This window comes from Microplitis demolitor, chromosome 8 (genome assembly GCF_026212275.2).
Source record: "Microplitis demolitor isolate Queensland-Clemson2020A chromosome 8, iyMicDemo2.1a, whole genome shotgun sequence".
In the NCBI taxonomy this organism is placed as follows: Eukaryota; Metazoa; Arthropoda; class Insecta; order Hymenoptera; family Braconidae; genus Microplitis; species Microplitis demolitor.
The window spans coordinates 12,952,630-12,976,364 of record NC_068552.1 but is presented as its reverse complement, the minus strand read 5'-3'; the positions used below and the strand labels follow the sequence as shown (position 1 = coordinate 12,976,364).

Here is a 23,735-nt window from a genome sequence, read left to right as displayed (position 1 = left end):
TCTAATTTAGCCGGCAATGTGGAAGCCTAAAACAGTTTTATCGTAAAACTACTGGTAGACGAACTAAACTGAAACGTTATGAGTTGAAACGAAATGTAATAAACGGCAATGAGAAGTACGTAAATGAGCTACCCAAGTTTATAATTGGCAAAGCAAATATAAAAAAAAAAAATAAAAAGAAAAAGAATCATAAAAATAGATCTACAATTTCACTTGTTTAACTTCTCTTTTACCCTTATACAGTGTTCTTTTAATTTAAACCCTCTAATTCTACCCTCTCATTTACGTAATGACATTGTCAAACTTAGTTTCTAACTGCTCGGATTCAGTTGTACATATTAACATAATTTGAAACTTTGTATTAAATTAGAATTAGTAAATAGTTTAACTATAATTTATCACACATAAAGAATTACCTTGTTCAGAAATATTTTCAAAAATTTTAACGGTAAAAACGGAAATATATTTGTTATTTAAAAAGTATCAATGCAATAATAACATGCAACCATACACTGTAAAAAATCACCGGGGTAAGTCCAAGTGGTGTAAATATTCTGTACCGGTGTTAAAATATTTTATTTTGTGAATATTTTTACTTACTCAATCACTATACTTGTTAATAAATGATATTTTTTATTAATTTTCGTAAAGAACTGATATTTTTTGTGTTTTATAATCTTTAAAATTCATTCTCCAAGCTGACGCAGTTTACCCCGCTTTAACACCGGTATTTTTAACGCTGGTGTATTGCTCCTTCTACATCGGTGCAATTTCATTTTTACACCGGGCGGAGTTAAAATGAGTCCATTTTTAACACCGCTCTTTTTACAGTGTATATTGTATAAATAGATTCCTTATATGATATCATTACAACGGGAAGAAATGACTCATGCTCTTGAAGGTTGAAGGAAGGATCTTAACTCCAAACTTCTACCGGACATCCCACATGCTCACGTGACCTAAGTTCATTGTCATTGCTTTAGTCTTATTGTTAATAATTTAATATATTTCATTCCCCTTATACTAAATCCAATTTTTTTATTGTTTTATGTATCATAACATATTACATAAATTTACTTGACACATTATCTACTGTCGTTATGTATCATTAGGACATGCGAGTTAGATAATAGAGCTTAATACCTAAGAAACGGATCTTCTTCAGCTGTACGTTGAGCATTAAACACGCTGTGCACCTGACTTATTATCCAATATACGAATCCACCCTCTCAAGATTTCGTCCTGAGGCACGTGCCTCTTGCCTGGAGATATATCGCAGCTGCTTGGATAATTTTTCGGGACTGGGTGAATATCCTAGCAGATGGATATCTCATCCACAGACAACTTATAGTTTTACTTTTGTTTTTATATAATTTTACTTTTTTTATTACTATTATTTTACCATTTAACGACAATCATAACAAACATACCGAAATCCCTTCATTAAATCTGATTATAAAAAAACCTTTTCCGCTGTTAGCAAAAACTTTTCTATTATTTGTAAGTACAAGAAGCTCACTAATTTTTTTTTATTCCGTCCGTAAGGTTGTAAACTTCCGTTCGTTGATTTTTACACTTTATTTGATATTTTTTTTTAAAGAAAGAAAATTATTTCCCTTTGTAATTTATGGATAGCAAAAAAAAATTGTTAAAAGTAAATTTTATTTATTTTGTTGAAAATAAGTTGAGAAAAGTTTATTGTCAAGTAATAAGATTTATTGGGCCATGAATCCGGAATTGGTTACTGTTAAAAGAAAACAATGATGAAAATATATGCATGCATATTTTTATGTAGATATATATATAGAAGTTGAAATAGTCATATAACAACCGTCGTAGTAACTTGTTGCATACGATTTTGGTATATAGCAGGTGTCGTTAAATTTTATTTCTGACTCATGGATGTACGGGCCAGGTGAATCCTACGGTACAAGGTACATAGTAAAGTAGTTATAGGAACCCTTGAAGGCTTGTTTAAATATTTTTAAGTGGATCCACTGTTTTTTTTTCTTTTTGAACAGTAATCTGCAAAATATAAAGGGCGCCACGGTCTGTTAGTGATGAATTATTAATTGAACTTGACTTATTCCATCATTGAAATAATATATCTACATAATACCACACCCAAAATCCAATGCGTAGGTGGATTTCAAAATTAGTTAAATCCTATTACGATGATCCTGTATATATTCGTTACGCAATGACGGCTATAAGACCTATTATACTGATTTACTAAAAAGATAAGTGGACTTTTTGTACAAAAGGGTCTATAGTCTAGAGTGCAAGTTAAACAAAGTGAAATATAGTTATAAAAAAAGTACTGATGATAAAGGTATTTTGATGGGTATACACAAGTACATTGTATACAATGTATATATATATATATATATATAAGTTCACCCGTCTACGATGAGCGTCTTAAAAGCACATGTGGGAAAGTGCCATGATGCGAGACTCTGAGAAACGCGGGTGGCTTTGATTATGAATATAATTTTTGTTTTTATTTAAACAATTTACATAATTTAACTAACTTATGTAAATATAAAATTATTAATGAGCATCTACAACTACTGCAATATTACGTGTACTATGATATTAATTTAATTATCCATAAAATAAAACGAGACATAAATTTAAAATAATTAAAACTGAAAAAGGACAATGAACGTTTTAATTTTATTTAATATCTTCATTCAGTATTTAATATTTTCTTATTACTCAGATTTAATTAATTATTAATAAAATTTAATTTTCATCATTACCTCTTTTTATTCATTACAATTTACAGCAAATTAATTCATTAATAATAATTATTGTAGTTAAATATAACACTAATAGATGCAAAGTATTTTTTATTCATTGGCTATGAACAAATAACAGTAATTTAAAAAAAAAAATATCGGAAAATAAATCGCAAGTAGTCATCCCTTGTCCTATACTGTAAACTATAAGCTCTATTCTCTAGGTTATCACTCACGCATGTCCCGTTGAATGAGTCTTCTTTTACTAAAAGCAGAATCTATCTAAAACCTGTATCTTTTAGCTCCAACAGTTTTACTCCATTATAGACAGAGTAGTAGTTGGATCAACCTGTGAAATCTAACCCCAAGTATAGTGTAGCACATCGCAGTCTACTTCTTTAGCAATACATTTCCACGAGGCTCTTTGTGTCATTCGTTTCTTATCGAACCTATACATCCGATATATACTTCACTGGACCGTAACCATCTCACTGATCTCAAGTTCATGTGTGTCTTCTTCTTTCATTATTTTTATTTTTTTTTTGCGATATATAATTATTTTATTTTATTGCGCTGAACTTTTATACTTGAACTTAGTTAATTATTTAAAATTATACTATTTAACTTATCCATGATATTAAAACGATGATCGACTTTATGGACTCATTGATAATTATTTAAATAATATGATAGATTATAGAGCAAAAGAATCATATTTTAAGTACTAGTTTCATATATATGTAGAAAATTTCAATCTACCATTTAAACTGATGAGTATGTAAAGACTTTTCATATTTAACGGCTATTTACTATTTGAATTCCTTTCCATTCGTTATATATTATGTTAGAGTTATTATAGTTTAGAGTTGCAGGGCGTGGTTATAGAATGTATATACAGACAGTAGCGGTAATGCAGGCCGATTAAATCGGCTTTGAGAGGCGAGTGTAAAAAAAAAAAAATTACCAAGGAACGAAAGCATGCCAGAACAGTTCATTAGTTTAAAAAAAAATAGAATAAATAAATAAAATAACAGAGGATAAAAAAAATTAAATTAGATTGAAGCGTGCATGAAAACATACACTTGGAGCTTACGGTTCTTTGGGTTCTTCACTTCTGTGGTACCACACACGTAAACACCCATACTATTGGTACATTCTAATTACACATAAAGCTGGTACGGTTACGTAAACATTTTCACAAAATACACAATGATTTATTTTATTTGTGACTTAAAAATTTTTTTATTTTCTCATTTTGTTGAAAACATAAATCGTACATTCACTTTATTTGTATAAATTATTTTCTGATCTTAACCGTCGTAAAATTATATTTCCGCTGCTGCGTGTTTTATTATTTTGAGCATATTTTATCGTTAAATTCACAGCAAGTGTAATTTTTTTTTTTTTTTTTACTTTTGTTTCACAAAAACTATTTGTTGTGGCTAGTAGCTGATGTAAAAAATATATTTATAGAAAAATAAACACACTGTTGGTTTATTTTATTTTTCGATAAATGGATATTAGAAATTATGCACAGAAAAAAAAAGGATTTCTTGGCGCAAAAATTTTTTTCTTGTTCTAAAAAAATTTTACTTTACCCAAGAAATTTTTTGTATTACAAAGTGAAAACAAAAATTTTCTTGGGGTGAGAAAACATTTTCTTGGAACAAGAAAAAAATTTTTTAGGCGAGAAAAAAATTCTTGAGCCAAGAAAAATTTTTGTCAATTTTTTGCAACAACCACTGGAGTTCCATTTACCACAGGCTGTAGTATGACATGAGCCAACTCCAAATTGTGGTTAGATTTACTACAATATTGTAGTTAAGCGTCAACTATCGAAAAAAGTAAGATATGCCACAGCATGCGGTATTTGTAACTCCAATTGTAGTTCAATTAACTCGATATCCAGTTGCGTAAAAATAAACGGTATATAACCTAACATTTTTATAAATTATTTTTAAAAATCACTTATTGAGTTATTTATGCAATAATGTAATGTAATAATATAATAATGTAATAATTACATTAAAAAAATGCAAAATTCACTTTAAAAAATGTGAAATTTATATTAAAACAATAATTGAAATTGTTATTTATGAATAAGAATTTAACATTTCGTAAAATATAAACAATACACAAAAAAATATTCTAAAAATTGAACTTACAACTATAAAAATTAGGTATTCATGTAAAATAAACACACTGTAACTTGGTTTATTTTATTTTTCAATAAATGAATATTAGAAATTATGTAAATTATACTAAACAAAGTGCATAAAAAAATAATGATGCTAAGTTAAAAAATTTAATTTATTTAAGTGTACAATTGACAACGTTTTATAACCGTGGTGAAGATTATTTTCTTTTGAGTTAGTACGGAATGCTACTGGGATCTTGAGTGTCTTGTTTTCATCATTATTCCGTCAACAATAATTAGGAAAAATTTCTTTCTGTACTTAAATATTTCTTTTGCTGGAGCTCGTGCCATTTATTTTGTTTTACCGCAAATCACTGGGAGCACAACAGCCGACCCTCAATTTTCGAAGAACGTTCTTCAGTATAATCTCTAGATCGTAAACATTATAGCAATACAGACTCGGTAGAGCAGAGTAAAAGTATATACATACCGATATCTTTAACTCTGTAACCTTTCAGTCATCATAAGATGACTTTTTTTTGTAATAAAAACCAAATTTTTTTTTATGCTCTATAATTCTATATACGAAAATAAGTTACAAAAATCATTAAGAAAAAAACAAACAATTTCGAATTAAATTAATTTTAATAAATATACAGACTTATTTATTTTTAGTGTTAAAGGTTCATTGACCATAATCTAGATTTAGAATTAATTGAGTCAAGTGTAACGAGGCTTTACCTCGTTGATACGCTAACTGCCCCACGTGGGAGCCTTTTTATACAACCGCGTATAAACACTCACTCTCCTGACTCAATTTACATCAATGAAATAGCATCTACAATTACAAACTCTGATGTAATCATAAAGTTAATCTAATAATTCATGCATATATTATGACACACACGCACAAGTATACCGTGAATTTGTCAATATATACTAATTAACATCACTGAAACTATGCATACAATCACTCCTTCATTCAAGTGACAATTACCATGAATGTCTCTTTCCTGTCTAACTTGCATCTGTAAAATATATACATACTAGAGTAAATGATATATGATGTGGCCCCAATATAATTGCTTTTAAGCACTTCAGTAATCATGCTTCCGTTATATTATATTATTAAAAAATATGTTAGATCATTAATTTAAAAAATATGATTGACAGAAATTATTAGTTTCAATAGAAAGTTTAAATTATTCTAATGATTAATTGATGCACAAAGAAAAAAACTTAATTGACTTCGAAAAAGAAAGCATAATTAATATTTAATTATTGTACCTGGTAAGTTAGTTATGAGTTTGCTTGAGTAAATGGAGCAATTATTGATAGATAAGATAATAAATTCAGTAGGTGATGATATCTAGTAGCTGAAATAGAAGGGGATTTAAAAAAGGAGGAGTCTCTGTGGTTTCCACGGATAATCAAAGGACCCTGATATGATGTAGTATACGATATATAATATAATATAGTAGTGGGGTCAAGTAGAGTAGAGTAAACCTCTGTGAAAAACTACTTGCAAAGCGCCAGATCCCACGTGGTTCAAGCACCGTGACCACATATATGTTTAGTAATGTATTACATATATAGATATGTTAAATAGTAAAAGTTATATTACTATATAGTATACCTATATATTTTACGGTTAGTGTATGTCGAGAATGGACGTCGTTGACCACATGAGGGTTGATAAAGTATCGAGGGTTATGAAGGTGGTTTTAAGTGAGAAAGAATGAGTAATATATCTAACAATTAATGCGAAGGTAGCAAAGAAGGATGAGTGTATATATATATTATATATGAGTAGGAGGAATAGTCAGAAGCGGAAGTTGCTACCGGAACTACCGTTTCTTTGCAACAAGTTCACATGCTTTGGCTACTATTTATATGTATATATATATATATACTATTCATCATCATCAGGTTGAGGTCAGGATAATTTTCTTGTGTCAGTGGGCGAAGTAGTAGTTATTGTGTAGTAAGAAGCTTCATCCACCGTTCCATTTCACCTCCGCAGTTAATTCATCAATCAGATAAATAACAATTTCACACGCTGCGATGTATCTCATTAAACTTTTTTAGTGTCTTTCGAAATATTTTCTGTTAATAATAATTATTATCATTAAACATTTAATTTTACTAAATATATTAATTTATTTAGGCTTCAGGCTAAATCATCTTCTATTAGAGATATTTATTAATATGAATGATAAAAGTGCGTTATGATGTATATATAAATGTGTGATGATGTGAATATATGAATATAATTAAAAGTCGATAGTTAAAAAGTTTTTTTTTTTGTTTTTTTTTTTTTTATAAAGTTTATTTCACGTGTAGTATGCTGATGAGAAAGATGTGAATACTATCACCGTTAGTTTTAAGAAATACTCTTGGGAATTTGATTTATTGAAAAGACAAAGATAGACTTAATAATCAAGTAAGAGAGAATAGTTTATTGGTCAATGTATTCTTTTCTTGGTTTTTTTTTATCGATGCTTCAATAAGGTCACAGCACCTGTTATTTCAGATAATCATTTTGCTGACAATAGTCACGTCGATCATGGCGTACTGTACTGTGTACATACCGTTTTCTCTAATCTATTATTAACATTTTTTAAAAATAAGTAACATAATTTTTTAGCTATACATTACCCATATTTTTTTTATATCTTTAAAAACCTGCAATAATTTTTAATAATTCATATAATAAAAACAAGATATAAATTTTGTTGTATAACTATTATTATTTAACAGAATAATTAATATTAAAATTGCCACGCATGAATTATTCAATTAAATAGGTACTTGAAATAATTAATATACATTATTTTAAATATTCAATGTCTATAAACTATTGGAAATTCAAGTTATATGAAATAAAAAAAAAAAAGTTAAAACTTGATTATTTAATATATTTATTAACAAAAAGACAGAGAAGTATATGCAATTTAATTTAATAAACTTATTTTATTTAATTTTATTGACTAAAGTTGAACAACTTTGAAACTTGGTTTCGATTAATTATTCTGCAATTAAATATTAACAGACGCTCATCAGAATCAGATAGGATAGAAAGTTATCGATTTACAGTGAATGGCATTGAATTATTATTAAATGTTGTTGCAAGTATTTAATGATTATATTATACATTCAGCATCACAAAAAAAAAAAAAGAAAAGAAAAAAAAAATACTAAACAAGTCTTGATAATTTTGAATCCATGATATTTGTTGTTTAACTAATCATTAACAGTGTTTATATATTTTTATAATGGTATATTTTTGAATAAATCTAAAATGGAAAGTATGTGACGTCATGAATGCTTTTAGTGTATAAAAATAAATAATATAAAAAGAGAAGTGAAATAAGTTAAAAGAACTAGTATAGTATATATTTATATTGAGTAGTAGTCACGTGTAACTGTCTCAGCTGTCGGACGTAGTACTACTACTTACTATAAAATGAAACGTGTCCTACTACTCATACTCTACTCAGAACTCACGAAGATCGTGAACCAAGATGGCGGCGGGTCAATATCCTCCCGCCAGCGAGTCCCACTACTTTAAAACAAGGATATATGTATTCTTGGAGTCTCCAAAGGGTCCACGTCTCCTCCAATCACGGCCACTCGTTCTACTCTCCAGTTCTTCAGGAACATAACATATATTATATTGTACAGTGAATATCTTGGTCTCTGCATTGCAGTACAGGATCAGAATTCTCCCGCGCGCGCGAAACACTGCTGGCGCCCGCTGAATCTTTTTCTCTAAACTGGTTTTAAGAAACCACAACAACAACAACAACTCCAGGGCCATACAAGCAGATAAACAGGATTGCTTTTCTTAACTCTCATGTGGGAGAAGAACAAAGACATTATATCCATTAAACTTAAAATCATGATAACCGTCGACATTGTTATATTATACACTAGGTTACACACATTAGAGGGTAAGAAAATGATTTTTTCATAAAAAGTGAACAGAAAAAAAAACTACATGTATCTATGATGGAGCTACTAGATTACCTGATTACCTACTGAGCTAACTGATGATGATGTAGACAAGAATTTATAAATGAATGAATTTATTTTATACTATACTACAATATGTAGAGGGATTCTCGTATACATTTAATCATCGAGATTTCAAATAAATTTCTGCGGTTACCTTTCTATTTATTTTTAACGATAAAAGTAATCATTGAGTTTTCGAAATTCATCAAAATTTTAGGAGTTATTTCAGTATATCTCTGACTCCTTTGACCACCCACGATATTGGTGTGGAAATAACTGTGGGATGATCGTGATGCTCGTGGGTGTCCTATAGGGATATTGTCAAGCTATCATCGAAATTTACTACCCTCCATTTTTAAATTTAACAACTTTATTTTCTTTTTTATCAAAATTTACAAAATAATTGGGTATTATATGAAAAAAATTGGTCTATCAGTTGACCCTGTGGGCCAGCCCCAAAACTTACCGCTATTTTCGAGCTCCTTGAGCTCGAAAACATTGTTGTGAATACATTTTCAAGCTTTTCGAGTTCGAAAATACGTTTGTATGCCTTTGTTTTCGAAAAATTTACGATTTTCACCATTTTTTCTCCAACGATATCTCTCGAACGAATTGACCGATTGAGACGGTTGAGGTGGCAATTAACGCGTTTTATTGAGTTCTAAAGCTGATCAAGTTTTGAAATTAATTATTGAGTTGTTCTTGAGAAATTGTAAAAAAACCAAAAAAAAATAATTTTTTTAATTCTTTCGTCAATGGTTTCTCTTGAAGGATTGAACCGATTTTGATGGTTGAGGTGGCATTCTACGTGGCTTATAAAGTTTTAGAGCTGATTAGATTTTGGAATCGATCCATCAAGCACATTAAAAGTTATCTGAAAAAAAACATTTTTGAAAAAATTTATTTTTGGAATATCTTCGAACGCAAAGTACCGATCGAGCTCAATTTTTTACGGCTTTTAGATATTAATAAGCCGCGTCAAATGACACCTTATCAAAATCGGTTCATCCATTCAAAAGATACAGATATTTACATACATACGTACGTACGTACCCATATACATACACTCGGACATCATCGTGAAATTAGTCAGGATAGCTTCCTAGAACCTCAAAATCTGATAAAAATTCGATTTTCGGAAATCGGACTGAAACCAATAACTTTCTGAAGTTTTGAAAATTTTCAATTTTCTTAACGGGAAGTTAAAAAATTTTTAAATAAGTAATCTTGAATTTATACATAATTTTTTAGGTAGCGCAGCAGTCATGCTCGCTTATAATAACTTTAAGAGTCATGTATATAAAGTGGAGTATATAACCATTAACCATGTATGTTTTATAAAATTTCGCGAATATCTTGTATGCAATGTATTAAACTTTTACTCCAGTTTGGATCATGAAACCGGTTTTTCATCGTAATATAGACACCGCTAGCCTCCTTAGCTGCTACCAATCTCGTCCATTTCTTCAGCTCTCCCACTTTGGGTTTCGCCATTTTTTTTCTTACTTCAGCGAAAAGACTGGTTCTCTTGTGTCTTTTTTTTTATTCAAATGTTTATCTCCAATTATTTTCATCTCATGTTCGAATTATACTCTTTAGCTCTCTACCGTTTTCCTTACCAGAAAAGAGGACAATTTCACAATTTCGGGCCATGGAAAACCTTCAAGACAATGTTTTTCAGTCAACATTTCGTTTCAATTAAATAATATTTATTTAATGATACTTATATAAATATTAAATTTTTTAATTTTAAAATTATATTTATATTTATTTGAAAATATGATTTTAAAAGCTTCCATCAGATATATTTAGCATTACAAGTCAGCGGCAATACATTTTTGTTCACTCATGTTTCATGAAGCGAGACGTAATAAGATCTTGATAGCTGATACAAAATTGTCTTCGCCAATAGAGTACGATAAATCACGTTTATCCTTTCTTCACTTTCCAGTAATATATATTATGCGAAATATATTATATATAGGTACATTTATATGTATGTAGTACAAACTAGTACCAGTAGATAAATATTATGTCGTATGTACTCTATTTTTTTTAAACTTGTTAATAAAAGAGACTGTTGATGATCTGTGTAAAATCGTATATATATATATATATATCCAAGAAATGTAGATCTGTAGCCCTAGTCCATGTGAGTATAAATAGATGTGCATATTTATGCACAAAGATATAAACTGGTGAACTGAGAATCTGAGCTCTTAGAGTAAAGCAGGATTCGCGGCGGGCTGCAGGAGAGGAGAAAACCAGTTTCGCTCGGCTGCATCAGCATCATTCTTTTTTTACTTCATTTTTTATTATTCTCATTTCGTTTCATTTTTATTTTTACTTTTCTCTCTACTCTCGTTGTCTCGAGTTCTTGGCGCGCACGTGCGGATGGCACCTCCGTGCATATACGCTCCGACTCATAGTATACCTACACTATATAGGATAAATGGAAGGTTCCAGGCAGACAAAGAGACAAAACCAGTATACAGGATGATGTGATGATACATGAAGCCCTAAGATCACGACTGAAGAACAGGACTCGCGAAAGGTTATAAGATACTTTTTTTTCAAGGTTTTAAAATACCTTCTAATTTTTTTTCTTGTAAATTTGGAGATTATTTTCAATTTGCTGACGCCAAGGCACGCTGTCTAAACGTCGTGGGCTCGATGAAGGAATCTCTTAACACTTTTTCCAATTTTTTTTTTTTGCACTCAATATTACAAAAGGAATAATAATATTGGAAAGTAAAAAAATTGTATGTATAAGACTTTTGTTTCGCATTTTTACACTTAAAAGTACGACTCAACAGTCTACTGACCACTTAAAAGTTAATTTTTCTCGCGTGTAAAAGCCAAGTATTGAACCCAGTGTAAACTCTTTCAACTGGAACGCCTTTACTTCATGCTATTACAATGTTTGTATAATCGTTCATTTTTTTTTCGGCACCACACAATTCGCTTATTTTTGTTTTTTTTTTTTCTTTGACAATCGAGTGAAGGATGACGTGCATATAATTTTTTTCTTTCGTAATTTATTTTCGGTAAAAGTCTTTAAAAACAACATGAATTAAAATTTTTATGAAACTCAGTTTTTATTTTTATTTATAATTTGAAAATTTCATATAATAATACCTTTAAAAAATTTCAAATTATATATAATATGAGGTTTTGAAATTTTGGTATAAATTTTAAAATAATGACTGTTAAGTAATTGCAATATATAATTTAAATCTGTAATTTATAATAGTATTAAATTCTGTAGATGACAATCAGTGAAATTTACAGAGAAAATATCTAAGAGAAAATTTACTGGTAATCTTAATAATATAAAAGGAATGTTGACTGAGCTCTCCAAATTGATGATTCAATTACGTTGATTACAGCCTAAATGTCCGATGAAGCGATCAACTTTGTGTTTACACATCGACAAGTATTACCCAAGATACTATATATATATGTATAATTGATTTAAATCAAATCATTGTTAGTTCGCTGCTGTTTCTGTGGTTAAATCAATTTATCATCACAGCAATACCGCACTCCAAGTAATTGACTCCCAGTTATATCAACTCAACAATTTATACATTAGTGCAGAATATATAAATACTAAAGTAGTAATTTAGTTTGTGATGTTGACTATATATTGGTCCAAGTACTTTCAAGCTGTTAACTTTTAAGAGATGCGGCAACTACTATAAATTTTCTCTATACTAAAGTGTCGTAAAATTTAGTTGAGAGTTTACGACTTTTGGAAGAATATGAGTGACGACCCATTTGAGAAGAATCTTCTTCAAGGTATATATATATATTTATAAACCATGACTATGTATATATATATATAGATACTTTAAGCCTTAATTTTCAAGGTGATTGCTTAGCTTGATGTTCTCAAAACGTTTTGAGGTAGTAATCCTACTATATATATTCCCTTAATGTTAATCTGATTTAAAATCCTCCGAATTCAGCGCCCAGTCACCAGATTTCTGTCAATTTTTCTTGTTCGTCAATCCATAAAATATTTCCGGTGACACCAAAAAAAGGATTTTCAAACCCTCGGTGCCTTTCGTGGATTTAAATTAACCTGTTTAAGCTTACATTTGTCATATATTTTTATTTTTAGAAAAAGAAATACATGTACATAAATTCAAAAGATACGTACAAAAATCATAAATCATGTTTTTTGATGAATTATTCTTTATGTTGACGGTTAAATAAAATAAATACATTTAATTACAATCGCATTTATCTCTATTAATAAAAAATGTATTTATTCAAGGTATTTTTTTTTTCTATAAATTTGAAAATTCAATTCCAATGAATATAAAACTATTAAATGAAAAATTTAGTGCAATAAAAATAAAAAACCGATTTATTAATTAATCTGATGAAAAGTAATTTTACAGAAACAATGCTTTGGAAATAAAAATATAAAGATTGATTTTTCTAATTTACATATAAAAAAATTTTTCCATTAAACTAAAAAAAAATATATATATATATATATATATATATGTATATTTTTTTTTATTTATTGAATTTGTATGCCAAGGCTTAAAGCTAGATGGCAAAAATATAAAATTTATATACATTGTCACATACACTGTAAAAAATAATTTTAAAATTACAATACAAAAGGAATTGAATTTTCATAACTAGATATTTGAATTGTTTTTTCAATAAAAAAGCTTCAAATTTAATATACGTAATTTAATAATCAAGCTGGTATTCAAAATTAAGAAAAAAAATATGAATTTTAATAAACGTACTTAAAATTTATACTTGTTTTTAAAATTTTTAAAGCAATTATTTGAAATTCTAAGACACATTGAATTTTAATAATTCCATTTGAAATTTCATAATACTTATTTGAAAATTCAAATACTTGTATATGAAATTTCTGCGCGTGAAGTGCTGCGCGTTCAGTAATCAAGGATTGTGTATTAACACTAATTTGTTAAATATATAATAAATGTGAGTAATGTGAGCGGTGCACATCAGACTTTAATATTATTAAGTTTTTATTTCCTCAATAATATAAAGTAAATAAAACTTGTGACTAAACTGAACATCATTGACAGTATACAATATTAAATGTGATATAGCATAATGCTAATAAATATATAATATAACTTTAAAATATTTATTTAACTTCTACTTTTTTAAACGTTTAAGAAAAAAAATTTAATCACCCGCTATATTATATTATATTATAACAATGATTAATAAAAAAAAAAAAAAAATTTATAATGTTGTTTATAAAGAATTGATGACAGTTTACAAAATTTTGAATTTTTTCCAATAAACATTTTGTTACTTTATGCACCTAATAGTCTTTAATTTTCATGTAACCATACACTGTTAAAAAAATTGTTTGAATTTTCAAAACATTGTATATAACGCAATAAACACATACAATTGTGTTTGAAATTTCATTGTAACGATCGTACAGAATTTAAATTCCGCGCTTTTGAATTTTCAAATAAACAGTTCAGATTTTCAAATTCATCTATTTGAAAATTAAAATGAAAGTGTTTGAAAATTAAAAACAAAGTACTTGAATATTAAAAAAATTGTATTTAAAAATTCAAAACGAAGTATTTGAAAGTCCAAAGTGTTGATTCGAAAATTCAAAAACGTGTATTTGAAATTTTATATGAAATTAGTAATGAAATTTCAAGCACAAATGTATGTGTTTATTGCGTTACATACAATGTTTTGAAAATTCAAACAATTTTTTTAACAGTGTAGAGTACTATATAAACTGAACATATAATTGATATTAATGTGATTTGACAAGCTAATAGATAATATCAATTTTTAGATTTAAGAAGAATTTAAGTGATTTATTTTTAAAACTTTCAAGAGAATGGGTGTTTATTACATCTGATGATAGCTCCTGCCATAAACGAATCGCAGACACAACAAACGAGTACTCAATGGTGGCTAGTACTAAAATTTGGTATTTTAAAGGCAACATTGTTGTTTTTAGCTGCAAGTTTGTCATATATAAATATATATATTTATTTATTTAGTTACATGAATGAAAAATTCATAAATCTATAATTTAAAATTAACAAAATTTAAAAAAATAAAAAAAAAGATGATGAAAGATGTAACATCATACAAAAGGTTTTGTATTGCAAAATAATCGAAGCATCTCTTCACTTTCGATAGTCTTTAAAGTGAAGACAGCCAAACTAAACACATCTTAAATGAAATTGCGCAAGAATACATATAATAGTACATTGCAAGGAAGATTAAACGTACTACGTTGGTTGGCATTAGACTCAATACTAGTTTTACGAGTAGAATCTATTATATACCTTTCACTTTGGCTCGTGCTGAATATATAAGATCAACGATAAAGTGAAGATGCGTCTAGTTGACATTTATTCGCGCAGTTATAGTTCTTAGCTGTCTGACGAATAATTAAGATCGATGAGGAGTGTTTATAAACAACCTTTTGCAATACATTGCACATATATACATATATGCATACTTACATATATACATGGAGAGACGAGATTGTTGAATCAGGAAGAATGTTTACTTAGATAGTTTTAAAAAATTAAATTATGCTTATAAACAACGTTTACGATACGTTTATAAGCATATTATATAATAGCCCCATAAACACAAAATATATCTAAAAGTACTAGGTTTACAGTTACGTGTATCAGTAAACTTAAACTCATGCTGACACCCCTGGTATAGATGCGAGGTTGATGCACCTGAAGGAACAAAAAGGAAGACCCTCTTCATCTCTATGTATAGTTCCTCGTCAGGTTCTATTGTAGCATATAAAATAGAACTAAAATACAGCAGGTAGACTTGGATCCAACCCTCGAATATATTTTTTTCTGTTTAAAACTTTTCACTAGGTCCCAATACACCTGCACTATAACCTGTGTTTCTTTTTTAATCTTTGTCTCTTAAAAAAAAAAAAAATTTCTATTGAATGTCACTTGATCCTCAATTCAGGTGACTTACCACGCACTTAAAATTATCCTGTTATTCTCAAAGAGTGTCTTTTATCAAAGAATTATCCTATCTTGTTCATCTCCAGTGGCATTCATCTCATATTTTTTATTAAAATTCAAAAGTAGATTGTTATTAAATAACGAGGTCGTTGACAACGATCATTTCCAAGTCAAAGACCTTAAATAAAATGAAACTTTAATAGATATTAGTAAGAAAATAATTTTTTTAAACATTAAAGAAGCTCGTTTAATAAATTCGTGTATATGTATATACGAATATCATAAACGTAGACATGTATATATATTTTTTTCTTGGATACTACTCAACACCATATGGACTATGCGCGTACACACGACAGATGCTGAAGAGAAACCCTGCAAAGGTACTATGACGCGCACGTGGACGAACAATCGCGAAAGTTACCTGTGCTTAATATTTTCAAATAAAATAAAAACAAATAATAATAAAAAGACAAGTATTTTGTCAAGACTCGAGTTAAAATTCCATCACTCATTTCGACAGTGAAAAAAAATTGCTTATTTAAAGTTTTGAATTTCTTTTATACATCTGTCATACATTTTCCTCATAAAAAATATCCAGACCGAATGACTAATTTATATTATTAAAAATTCAATATAAAAAATAAATGTTCAACATCTGTAAACGATTCATCAACTATATTATATGTAAAACCGAAGCTTTTCTACCGTGTCTTTGCTTCCCTTTCGCGACTTCAGCTTCTGAAGCGGAACGCATTGAGTCCCGAACAGAACAGTGAAGAACAAAGGGCTCTTTTTTCTTTCTCTATCAGTCCACGTGGATATAATTTGCCCAGTCGTAATCGAAGTTATCCTCTATGAACAGAGGATAAAAAACAATAGAAATGTTCACCATTTTCATCAAAGATTTTTTCTAATTCCAATTACTTACAAAAACAAAAAAAAGCTAAAACAATTTTTAATTGTTTGTTATCTTTTGGCTTTGTCTTTAATTGGAATTAAATTTTTAAGATCTACAATCGAATTAAAAAATAAAATTAATGACATTGAAGCAATAACTTTTGCTGAATCGAACAATTGTCTTAAAACGTCTTGTGTGGCTTGAATGTTATGCTTTGTTCTCTCTGGTCTCTGGGTCGAACAGTAGCGGTCAGCCATATAATATTGTATCGCGACTGGATGCAAATACTATACTCACTGACTATGTGTATGTACATATATATATTAGCGAAACGCAAAGGAAAACCTTGGTAAAAAACATATGGAAAGGAAGCGAGCTATAGACTTGTGTATGAGAGAGGCGGAAATGAAACAGTCGATGCCACATATATATATCGATACACCATGAAACATTTCGAAATCATAAGTATTGATCTGATGTATTAGAAGTTTCTCTTAAACAACTTCTTATGGTAAATGATCAATTTTATGTCTGTTATATAGACATATTATTTGTGCCTTGTATATACTATAGTATATCAAAGATTTTAAAAACCATTATTGCTATAAAAAAGCTTTCGTTTTCAATAGACAAAGTTATCAAAACATTCGTAATGAACATCAAAAGAGATATGAAAAAAAAAAAAAAAAAAATTAAATTAAATCCATTTAAAAAAGTTCTCAGGTTATTCTATAGAAACAATTAGACAAGAAAGACGGAGTTTTGATTCCTCAAGCGTTAAATTACGACCGAAATGTTGAAAAGATAAATCGTTATAGTACCGTAGTCATATTAATAATATATAGTAGACCATATACAGGGATCTCGGGTTAAACTTCTCATATATGACTCAAAATGAGTTGCGCAAGTCGTAGTATAACGTAGCGTAAAACCTGGTCTTGTTTTTCTCTGTCTTTGTTTAGTTCTTTGTACAACTGTTGTTTCTTTCTCTTGCCCCTATTACTCCCCCGCCGTTTCTCTTGCCCCTCTTTTCTTCAACGTGGATAGAGAAACAGAGCTCGCGGGCCCACAATAACATGTACACGCGGATTATCCGCTTCACCCACGCTGACGCGGTAGAAATGGCCGTAGTACAACTACCAGCATATACTATACTGTCAGTAGTATTTTATATATTTAACCACAGTGACCACGATGTACGGTGTCAAATATCATACTGTAGAGCCCAAGCTTAGCCGATCTCCCTTTTCGATTATTCACCTTCACCAATGCAGCATTGCTGGGCCCACCGAGCCGATATACTGCTTTTTAGTATACTACAAAGGGTATAGTAATGTATAGTATAGTATAGCAATCATAAAAACCCGTAAGACCCATGAGGGTCCCTTTTACCTCCAACATCAACATCAACAATAAAACCTTGCCAAGAAGCCGCGTTCTTTTAGCTTCTTTACCTGCCCGATCGCGTTCGCGGTGGCGCTATCGTCGTTCTATAGCCGGTCGGGCCCTATCCCTCGCATTGCGGCAACGACGCTCGTGTCAGAAAGTTCTGTGTTACAATACTTCACATAAGTAAAAGTGTCATATTTTGTTTATTATTTAAATAACAAATAAAAGTGAAATTTTATATGAATTTAATGACAATGAACGTAACAATAGATACATTTATTATTTTGGAACTTAAACGCTTGTGTTAATCTACTACTGAAGGGTATTTTTAATCGACAAAACTGGTTTTTGTACTACGGTCCAAGTTGGAGAACATCCATCCAAGTTTACAATGAAACAGGATAAATTGCACCAGAGCAAAAAAGCTCTATTCCAAATCGCAAAGGTTTTTATTTAAATATTATATTATTTTGCATGCTTATCTAAGGGGTTTTCTTTAAATTTTTAAAATCACTAGTAGTTACTACAACTTGCGTGATGAGACACTTGGTCCATTGGATGAGAGTCTCTGACATGGCGGCATGTACCAAGGTCCATTACACCCAAGACTATGTACTGTAACTCAGTAATCATACACATGCAACTCTAATAATTTTCCTTCAATAACTGTCTATATACTTCTAATGATTCATTACACAACAACACTAATATTTAACTATTTTTTAAAATCATTAAATACATTTGTTGCTTTGAATATAATGATAAAATTCTTAGCGTCTACCGCAATCCGTTAGACATGATAACCACATCAAGTAATTGATACGTGCTGCAAGAAAATCTATCCATGTTTATTAAATATTTTATTACTTTTCTGATATTGTAATATACGATGCATCTCTTTTGCTTGACTTTTACGGGCATTCGATTTTAAACAAAGAATAAAAGCTTCTTGTTTTGCGACAAACATTACCGCATTTTTCAGTTTACTATTAAAGTTTATCTCCCCTGATATGTACATCAGCATAAATTCATTTGCAGAATCATGGATCATGCAGAACATTATCTTCTCCCAGATAGTGATTATCATGTAGCTTATGGCTTTCAGTAGTGCTATATGAGCTTATACTTGTTCACTATCGCAAACTCTATATATATACATGCATAATATATTTATATTTTATTGAACTAAGTTAGTGTGTAGACATGAATTATTATCAGTTGCTGAAAGCTATTAAAAGTTTTTGCTTTTAGACTAATTTTACAGCGTTTAAATTTTGTTTTAAATTGCAACAAGAAACCCGTATGATTTAATGGGTTATTATTAGTAACAGATAAAGAAAATTTAATCGAGACCCAATTAATTGGTAGCTAATTAGTTGTTACATTAATTAACGGTAGCTAAAGCATATATTACTTGATTTAAAATTAAATCATAACGGTCTACAATATTAATTAAGATAATGATAATAACACAATAATAAATGAAAATATGTATATTAATATCTTAAGATGGATTATTTATAAGTATTACATTATAATAGATTATTATTATACATATCTCTATTGTTTTTTCACATATTTAAATCTTCATGTAAACTCGCTCGTGAGTGCGACGTGATATTTGTCTGGGTATTAATCGTCATTGTTTTTAAATTGCGTTGGCGTTAACATAAATCGTGCATTGAGTAGTTCGTTATCACGCTAATAACCATGGTAACGTCAAGTCAATCACACATATGTCTTTTGCTACATCACTATCATCAGATACATCTTTTATGTTATATATGTATTATGTATTATATTGTTATATCTGTATGGCTAGCGTGTGAATTTTGTTTAAAGTATCTTTCTTACCGTCACACCTCATTCCACCCCATTTATAACCGATATTTCTGAGGGCAGTTATGCGGCAAAACCAAGGCAATAGTATGTAACTTATGTAATAATATGAAGCAGACGAGCTGTAACTACTTGAAGGGGGAAAAATATCTGGAAGCACTATGTTTGTACTATTAAATTTAAATTTCAAAGTGTTATTCGTCTGATTGCGCTTACCCCTGCGTAACAAGATACGCCAGAGAAGCAGGGGCGAAAGATTTTTTTTTTAGTGTTACTTGAAGGTTATATACATAAGTGTTAAATTATAAGAAAAGTTTAGTTAGGGTCGTTTCGCAAGACCTCACTGCTAATTTTCCATTTCACAGAGCTTTTCACACCTTTTAAGAATATATTTAATTTTTTAAATTATATATATGAGGAAGGGAGGAGCAAAACGGGGTACTTGAGGAAATATCAAGTTTTCGAGAACTCAAATACGCAAATTTTTTTTTTTTTTTAATGATATTCAAAGTAAATAGAAAAAATTTTCAGTTACCGTTAAAAAAAAAAAAAATTTCATTTCTGCGGGCAAAATGGGGTGCCCCCTAAAAAAAGTAAAAAAAAAAATTCGGGATTTCAAATGAATTTGAATAAGTTAAAATTTTTTGTAAGTAATTTACATGAAGAAAAACAAATTTTTAATAGTTTTTATCATAAAACAAAAGTTATTAATATTTTTCAACTGACAATCAATTTTTGAAAACGTTTAACAAGAAAAATTCCAAATAATGCTTAATTAAATTTACAAAAGCGATTTTGGAATGTTTAAAAAACATTTGAAAAATAAAATTTTTTCTTTATAAAATTTTAGGGGTATTCTATTTTGCCCTCCCCCCTTTCCCTATACATTTATATATATATTTTTTTATTATTTTTATCAAATTCAGTGACTTGTCAAATTAAATAGTCAAACGATAAATTTTCTATCAAATGTAATTGAATTTTAAAGCAAACAAAAAAAGTCGATTTTAAAGGGTATGAATATGCGATGATGCACAGGTTACTGTATAAATATATATTTATATATACATGTGTGTGTGTATATGTGTACATAGGGTATCTGGGTTCTTGTGGATGTAAACAACCTGGCGTCCACTTTTCCATGCATGATGCACCGTGTGCGTCTCGTGTGGTGTATGGCACCGAGTAGTAGCGTCTCTCCAAAGGCTCGTCGGGAACCGTTTGTACAGCCCTAACTATCTTTTTTCCCTCGCCTCGTACGTCCCTCACCTGTTTACTACTGTGAACCTATATACATTTATACATATACGCTCACACGACTCAACGTTTTTAAATACACGCCCACCCGGATGAAAATGCTTCGGGTAAAATTGTTTTTTTTTTTACTACAACATAGACCTGCCAGTGTGTCTATTATCGACTTCAAACAAAATTTTACATTAAAAAAAAAAATAATATTACTAGAGGATCCCTTCAACCTCTTTTAATTAATAAGCGCGATGAGTTTTGCCGATATAGTAAATTATTACACTTTTTTTTTTTTTTTTAAATAAATTTACTCAAAGAATGATTTTTAATTCTTGATAAAAATGAAATATATCCCTTTTTTTCAGAAGCATTTAATTAACATTCTCTTTTAGAATTTGCTCATAGCTTTTATCTCATTGTTCATATATATACTGAATGTATTTAATAAAAATAATAATTGTACAGGGTAATTTTAATCGTCTATTGTCAGATAAAATCATTTATTATAATATAAAAAAATTAATTTTATTATGAATTATGAAATTATAAAAAAATTTTAATTAGTATTACTTTAATATAAAATTATTCGAAGTGAATCATAGAATATTAATATCCTATGCATAAAAAATAAAAATAAAATATTGTCGAATGATGACTATATCACGACACCGGAAAAAGGTTGGCTACGAGTGAAGAAAATTGTGATTTACTTTCCCTCCACATAAATACCCAGGATACAGTGTATATAGATATACGTACGGTAGAGTAATATACAGACGTGTATACAGATGTATATCTTGTATATAGTGAATGTATGTTCACTGACAGTGTCATGGAGTGTGTATGCTCTATGTAACTCGTATCAATGTATATTATATCTGTAAACGATGGTATATGTTAGTATGTGCGATAGTGAGGGCACTTGAATGCACATGAATGCATTAAATATCCACCTACATACTCATCGAGGCATAAATACAGACAAGCTATGGGAAAGGGCGCAATGTCAATTGGATTCATTCACAAATGTTAAAATGTCAATGTCTTGATCGTGATTTTTTGCTATTATTAACTTTAAAATATATATTAGATAATTATACATCACAATTATTTTCTCATTATTATTCATTTAAAAAATTTATTAACTGTTATGTATTTTTTTTTTCTGAGCACAAACAGTTTAAATAATTTTTTCTCATAATTTATTATATTATGTTTTATTTTATAAAAAAAAGTATTAAACTCAGCATTTGATATCTTGTTTCAGGTATTATGGCACCTCGATATCTTTCGCCGGAGTTTCAGAGAACTGTCTGGTCATGCGTGTATGCGAGAATCTTGTATATTCTGTGCTCTCAAGGTAAGAAAATAATAATTATTATTTATTTTTTTTATTAATTTTAAGAAATTACATGCTCCAAAATAAAATTAATTTATTAAGCAATTATTATATATATTAAAAAGGCTTTGAAATGAAGATGAAAAAAGAACGATGACTTGCACGAGCGAACATCAAACTATTGTAGCTATATTAGATTGTAACTTTTGTTACACAGATGATTGATCATACAGTCTTTATATATATAATATATAGAATACCGAAACAATAGATTGCGCCAGAAATTTTCTAGTATGTATGTGTATAATGTATTTAAGAACATATATATATATATATATATATATATATATACACATATATTTACATATATATGTATAAAGTAATATAACACAAAACAAACTATACTCAATATTAAACTCTCGGAACTCTTGGCATCGTCGATTGGATTTCTTGGTTGTAACGGGCCGCGCTGGACCTTTCTCCTCAATCGAGATCCTCAAACCCGATTGGTCCAGCGTACATAGCACAGCGTCCGAAGGTTTTCTCATTCTTACTCACTCTTACTTTATACTTGTTTCATTTATATATTCCTTTACTTCTCATTCTCTTCTCTATATTTATATTTATATATATATATATATATATATATATATATATATATGAACTCTCTACTACTAATACTCTGATCTGAGACACAACTAAACCTCATATTCAACTTAACTTGCCATGAGATGCCATACTATACCGGCGACCAGAGTCACCAAGTCTTTGTTGATGCGAGTAAGAGTCAAGTCGTTAAAGCCTCGTACTATTACCCTGTTTCATCGTACTAAAAAACGTCACGTATCCTATTTCAATATATATATATATATACAATAACAATTTCAATGTGTAGGTAATATAAGACAGCAAAGTTAAGCTCATTTAATTTTATATAGTAAATGCGACGTGCCGCAAGCTATCGTCGTCGCCGCCGTTAACGCTGCCTTCAAATTGCAGCAAAGCGAAAAGTAGGTAGACAACTTGTGAATATACATATCTATATATACATAGATGTGTGAAATATACATAATATATATATATGATGGTCGAGTCTTTGGGTATTCCCACGGGCTTGATGAGCAATCTCGCGGGACTT

General features: G+C 29.3%; 1 protein-coding gene across 2 annotated transcripts in view; it reads left to right on the top strand.

Moving 5' to 3' along the window:
- LOC103572897 (uncharacterized) overlaps nucleotides 1–23,735 on the top strand; it is a 57,064-nt gene that overhangs the window by 19,205 nt on the left and 14,124 nt on the right. The window contains exons 1-2 of one of the 2 annotated variants that reach the window (XM_008551709.2): nucleotides 18,067–18,616; nucleotides 22,526–22,618. In XM_008551709.2, coding sequence (XP_008549931.1) covers nucleotides 18,563–18,616; nucleotides 22,526–22,618 — 147 coding nt within the window. In that variant the 5' untranslated portion in view covers nucleotides 18,067–18,562. Of the gene's footprint in view, nucleotides 1–18,066; nucleotides 18,617–22,525; nucleotides 22,619–23,735 lie in introns of those variants that run through there. The other variant, XM_014443402.2, reaches the window with a different exon arrangement.